The 6,329-nt window shown below is 49.2% G+C and overlaps 1 protein-coding gene across 2 annotated transcripts; it reads right to left on the bottom strand.

Annotated features, from left to right (window-relative positions):
• Positions 1-253: 253 nt before the first annotated feature.
• Positions 254-6,329, bottom strand: utp25 (UTP25 small subunit processor component). 2 transcript variants are annotated; one of them, XM_076985734.1, is made up of 13 exons: positions 6,196-6,329; positions 6,026-6,065; positions 4,981-5,152; positions 4,574-4,873; positions 4,201-4,289; positions 3,878-4,076; positions 3,594-3,790; positions 3,025-3,241; positions 2,395-2,597; positions 1,770-1,952; positions 1,563-1,672; positions 1,047-1,292; positions 254-943 (listed from the first exon to the last, which is right to left on the bottom strand). In XM_076985734.1, exons 1-13 carry the CDS (start codon positions 6,294-6,296, stop codon positions 691-693), a joined length of 2,310 nt encoding a protein of 769 aa, XP_076841849.1. In that variant the 5' UTR covers positions 6,297-6,329; the 3' UTR covers positions 254-690. The 2 variants fall into 2 exon arrangements, with proteins under 2 accessions (XP_076841849.1, XP_076841848.1); XM_076985733.1 differs by having other exon boundaries at positions 4,574-4,876.

Genomic DNA, 6,329 nt, shown 5'->3' on the forward strand with positions numbered 1-6,329 from the left:
CCACAAGCGATTGTCTTCATTATGGGCTGTTTATCACACCGTTTTTCAAATCATGAAGGTTAAGTGCTCAAACTCTCCTGCCTCCGCAGATAATTGGTGCGGTCCGGCCACGTTGCTACAGGACATTACCTGCAATCTCTACAACGATGCAACTGTCACCGTTTTGCAGTTAGTGCCCGACCAGCTCGAAAGAAGCAAACACAAGAACATTAAGCTCTGAGACACGAAAGAAAACACACTCGAGCAGTTCCGTTCCAGAGACCTTTCATTTGAAAACAAGATAAAAAACAAAAAATAGCACTTGCATTTATTTAATTAAAAGCTCTACTACTATAAACATCGGTGGACCTTCCTTCGACTGCGCACGATACACCCGTTTTCTTTCTGGGTTTGTCTCCATGACGTGGACATCTGTTTGAGTCCCAGTCCCAGACTTCTCACCGTCTTTCTGGAGAAGCTGAGGTGCTATTCCAGTCCATAACGAACGCTGCCCTTTTATAAGGAAGACAGCAACGAAGGACCGTTGGTTGTGTTTGGTCACCATCTTCCACCAAGTTCTAATGGTCTGAATGAACCTGTCCAGAAGTGAGGAGATGCCGAGATGCGCGTTACGTCCACATCCCGGCCCCGCCCACTGAAGCTCGCCCTCTCTCACTCCAGCCCCGCCCCCTCTCACTCCAGCCCCGCCCATTAACCATTGTTCTCCTCTCCGGTGACAAACAGGTGAACAGACTTCTTGGAGCGGAGCATGTGGGCAGCGCGTTCTCCGCCGACCACGCCCGCCAGCCTGTGAGCGTCGTAGCGGGAGTACAGCACCGTGCAGGTGAGGGAGGCCACGCCCTCTAGGGAGCCCACCTGCAGCATGTTGCACACCTCGCTGTAGAAGTGGGCGTAGGTGGGCAGGGCATAGAAGATGAGGTTCTGGATCCCTTTAATGGTGTACCTGGGGTGGACATGAGAAGATGGAAATGTAGATGAGATCCACACACACACACACACACACACACACACACACACACACACACACACACACACACAAAACGCACCTCTTGTAAAAGTGGAACCTCTCGGAAAATAGCATGAGCTGTTTTTCTCCTCTCTGGAAGTAATGGCGAGCTTGTGACACCTCCGCTCGCTGCGAGTACTCGCTGACGCTCGCGAAACTCACGTCCTCCTTTCGCAGGTAGCTCCGCAAGCGTACGAAGTCGAAGTACGACGGCACGTAGACCAGCGTGTGGGACATGACCGAATCCCTGAACTGGGGAAGCACCTTGTCCACAAAGAACTGGAACCTGACGGACCAGCAGAAACGACGTCACGCATAGAAAGGCAGATGTGTCCCAATGTTTGTGTGTGTCTAAATCAACTGTACACAGATTCGAGTACTGGGGGACTCCTGAAACAGGATGATTGCTGAAATTACTAAAGGAGACAAGGATGCCTTAAATCAAAAGGACAGAGCAACTTGTAATCTACTGCCAGAAGTGAGATAAATAAATAAAACAAGTGAAGGAAGGGCTGTGGTAAAGAGCTCCCCCTAGTGTGTGCTGCAAGACTCGCACCTGGCATCCTGGTCCATGAAACTGTCGGCTTGGAACGCGTGAAAGACGTGTGGCAGTTGCACCATCACCTGGCAGATGGAGCCCGTTTTGGGCAGGTTCTTAGTAGCAACCTGATGGAGGGGCAGAAGAACAAAGCGTCCGTGTTCACTGCAAAACTCCTTTTTTAAATACGATTGATATCTGCACCCATTAAACTACAAATCCCACCTGCCCCCGGTAGTTGTGGCAGTGTTTGGAGAGGATGTTGTTGATCTGGGGCTCCTGGGTGGCACTGAACACCAGCGTCTGTCTGTAGTAGGACGCCCAGTTGTTCAAGTTCCACAAGCGCACGCGCGAGAAGTCCACGCCGTGCGAGTCCAGCGGCTGCAGGTTCATGTGTTTCAGCACGTGCTGCGAGGTGCGTGAACAAATTCAGCAAAGGCTCATGGGTAATGGAGTTCCCTAAAAAGATTTGGACTCCACACTTTCGATTTGGGTTCTACAAACTGTAAGGCACTGGCAGCAATGTTGACATCAAAAGCTAATCAGATATTAAACTCCCACCAGAACAATTTGGGGTGGGTTTCCCGAAACGTTCGTAGCGCTAAGTACTTCTTAACCTCGTACGTTTCATACGAGGTTACGAAGTACTTAGCGCTACAAACGTTTTGGGAAACCCACACCTGGCTAGTTTCCAGTGCATTTATACTCTCGAGCAATTTAGCATGGTGGTAAATGCTTTAAAATGGCGTTAAATGGGTTTTAAAGCATATACCACCAAACGCCCACCCATAAACCTCTGCTTGCCCCCAAAGCCACGGCGACGGCTTCCACGACAACCCCCGCCGCTCACCAGCATGTGCTCCCAGTTCTGCATGAGTATCACGTCGGCCTGGTCGACGACGAGCAGCTCGACGGAGGACAGGAAGTCGAAGTCGCGCTGGGCCTCCCCCTCCGCGCCCAGCAGGGTGCGCAAGCCCAACGGAGACGCGATGATGACGTCGGACGAGTAGAAAGGAGAGTAGAGACGCATGCTGCGCTTCAGGATGGACACGCCTGTAGAAGCACAACAACTGGTTGGTCGAGGAGAACGGAAACACCCCTCTGCTCATCTGGAATATCCGATTGGTCAGGAGGCTTGGAGATCAAAATGGTATTTATTAGACGGGGCTGACTGGCAACCGGTGGTTTTTGAGGCATCTGTATCGCAAAGACCAATATCACGATAATCTACAAATGATATATTGAGCAGCCGTAATCATTATGGAGTGCTTTAGACAGCCCCGTCTCTGGTTTAAATCATCGGTTTTCAGTCCGGTCCTTTAAGGACTCGAGGCCGGGTGTTTAGAGCTGTTCAGAACCAGATCAAAGATCAAATCAAGGATGCATACAAGTGAATATTTGGGCTGGCTGGTGCTGCTGGACCGGGTGGAGATCCACCCGTCTAAATCAGACGGGGGTGCGGGTGCGGACCGCCGCTCACCTATCCTGAAGTGGTCGTCCACGTTGCCCGAGAACACGGCGAGGTAGTCGTCCGGCCGGTGCAGGTTGGACGGCCTGTCGGTCGGTTCCTCGCCGTACTCGTCCCGAAACCTCTTCTTGTGGCTCACGTCCATTTTCTTCCCCTCAGTCTCCAACAGGGCGATGAACGTCTGCACGACCCGCAGAGCACCATCCCGGAACGGCACCAGGATCAGGACCTATGGCAGGAAGCACAAACAACCAGCCAGTTCTTTAGTATTCAACGTGTTCGTTTACTTTATTAGTGTTTGTCACGTTTATCAATATTACAGCGTGCGTGCTCCCTGGGAACAGAACCCATGACCTTGTTGCTGCCAGCACCTTCATTTACCTGATGTCAATCAGAACAAACAAAACAAAAGGTTGGAACATGAAAAACCTCTGGATTTGTTCAGTCTTTGTTTGGGGTAGTACCAGAGGTGGGTGCGCATGCCATCAGAAACACAACAGACAAAACCCGAGGGGGGAGAGACTAGGGGAGGCAAGGGGAGGGGCTAAGACGTAAGGGAGCGTGGTAAAAGTGTATTTCACCTTGGGCCGAGTGAGGCCCTGGTCCCTGAACTCCTCCTCCTCATCCGCACCTTTGACCTTCAGCTGGGCATTGTGGGCAAGGACCCTGGAGTTGGCCTTCAGCACATGATTGAGGGCATGGAGGCAGTACGCCCGACGAACCTCTGGCCCCTCCTTCAGCGGAGAGCATTCTGGGTAATACACATCCCTGTAGGACCCTACAAACGAGAGTTGTGTTGTTGCATTCAAACACCACTGAAAGCTTCTAACACACTCAAACACCACTGAAGGTGTTTAACACATACCCATAAGTCTCAGCAGCTCCTTCTGCAGGTCTGTGAGTTCCGGCACGTCTCCCCCTTCAGGATGGGAGGACCGGTTCAGGGACCGCCAGTTTGGCTCCAGCACCTTGTGGAAGGAAGGCAAGGGCAGAGAGGGAGCCACGCCCACCGAGGGAAACCGCTCCAGAGTGTTCACGCACTGCAGCGTGCCCAGCCTGGGCCACTAGGGGGCGCAACGCCAGGGTCAGACACTTGCACAACACAGAATTCAACTCAATTAGCAATTCCTGGCTTGGCAGAGTGGTGCAAAACTCCAGCCCAAATGTGCGTAGTACAGCGGGTCATACCTTCACCTGAGTCTTCGTTTTAGAGCCCTCTGAGATCATCTTGACCTCTGCATCACTCAGCTCCGTCTCCACGTGCTTCACAAACGTGTCTGTGCACGTGCGAGACAAGGTCGTGACACACATCCACCACCAGCAACACACACAAATCTCCTCCTCAAAGAGGATGCAATAAACTACATCACACAGACTCAGTCATCAAGGTGTTACATATGTAATAACTATCGTACGCTAGAAAGAGAACACAGGGCACTTCTGCTACCCTATATTTACCCTCTTGTGGTCATGTGAATTCTTGTAGCCCCTCCCCAATCACCAGCTGGTTCAGTTTTACGATAGGCCCTGGTGTGAAAGCGGTAGCTGCCGGTTCTAGTACCTTCCGTGAGGTGCTGTTCCTCCCGCTGTGGCTCCTCCTGCTGTGGCTCCTCCTGTCCCTCGTCCACAGGGAGGTTCGTCTCCAGGCAGAACTCGGCCTCCTGCACCTGGTCTGTGAACTCCTCCTGTGGTTCCTCCTCATCGTCATTCTTCTCCTCCACTCTCTTCATCCCTCCTTCCTCAGGTTCTTCGTCTGTGGACTTCGCTGGTGCTGCATCGCCCTCGCCGTCATCTTCCTCGTCTTCATCATCATCTTTGTCACCGTCCTCATCATCATCATCTCTGCTTTGATCTACATCGCCTACTTACGAAACGGGAGACACAGAAAAGACAAGGCCACACTTTAGCAATCAATAACTTCAATAACTAAATAATAACGTGGTTAAGGTCGAAATTCAGGGAGCCAACCTTCGTTCGAGTTGACCAGTTCCTCTTCCTCATCATCATCCTCACTCTCCTCATCCTCGCTGTCTTGCCCAGCCACATGGTTCATTGTTGACAGCAGCTGTTCATACGCAGACGGTTTTCCTTCCCCGTCGTCTTCATCGCTGTCGGGCCCGGAGTGCTCCGGACTGTTGGGCTGTGAATGGGACCATTGTATGTTACGCCAATAATTTACTGTCAGTCAACTGAAAAACATGTCATACAACCCCTGACATTCAACGTATTTAAATTAAGGCGCAAAAGTTAGTTACCAGTAAATTAACTTATTACCTAACCTAGTTAACTGCGGTAAAGTTGGTTTTACATTCGCATATCTTTTTTTTTTTTTTTTTTTGCAATCAATTAAATTGCTTTAAATTGCTTGCTGGTCAGTTTTTGTATACAAATGTTTAAAATGCTTTTAAATGGTCTTAATACCACAAAACAAGTTGCATTACATAAAGTGCATGATGCACAACAGCCTACATCTCTTAGTTTGTATTTACACCCTGAACACCAGTCACTTTGTGGAACACAACTGGTTTTGTAGTCATATGATGGACTGTTTAAAAGGTATTGACATTTTTAGACAAAAACTGACCACTACAAATATATAAGATGTGTAGGATGCACTCTGTGTAATAAACCTTGTTTTATGAACCTATGGACTGTTTCCAACCAATTCAAGGGTTCTAGGTTGTTTTTGGTGGTCTTATGATGAACTGTAAAAGCCTTTTGAAATAATTGCAAAAATCATAGTGCGCAGTGCTCTGGGGCCTTAACGAGCGCCACACTTGCGTACGTGGTAAGGTAATTTGTAGACGGTGCCTTAGACGTCGCAGCGATGGCAGTCGTACATTTAAAATAACATGTTTACGATTTAAAATACATCTATTCCTGACATAAACAATTTTGTAGGTGTTTGTCTTGGTTGCCAGAAATGACGTGAAACCACATTCACCGCAGTACCTAGATTAGCTAACCTAACCAGCACGTTAATGTAGAAATATTAGGAGAATTCGGTACTTACCAATCGCATAATGTGTGTTTTCTCGTGCCTCTCAGTAACACTAAAATAAGAAGGAGAAACAGTTATTACGTGCAGTGATCTAACGTTGGGTGCGAAGCCTCTTTGAGCCAGGCGATAAGCTCGCTCGTATTAGCGACTTGTATTCTTCTGAGTTGTATCGCAGTGCTTACTTATCATGAAAGGGATGTTGCTCTCCAAACTCTTTCAGGTGTTTCTTTTGCTTTTTCGTTAAAGCCCTCAGATCTTGATGTTTCTGTCTTCTTTTCCCCATTTTGAAACACACGTGTAGATCGATAGCGACTCT

The sequence above is a fragment of the Brachyhypopomus gauderio genome, unplaced genomic scaffold (genome assembly GCF_052324685.1).
Source record: "Brachyhypopomus gauderio isolate BG-103 unplaced genomic scaffold, BGAUD_0.2 sc43, whole genome shotgun sequence".
In the NCBI taxonomy this organism is placed as follows: domain Eukaryota; kingdom Metazoa; phylum Chordata; class Actinopteri; order Gymnotiformes; family Hypopomidae; genus Brachyhypopomus; species Brachyhypopomus gauderio.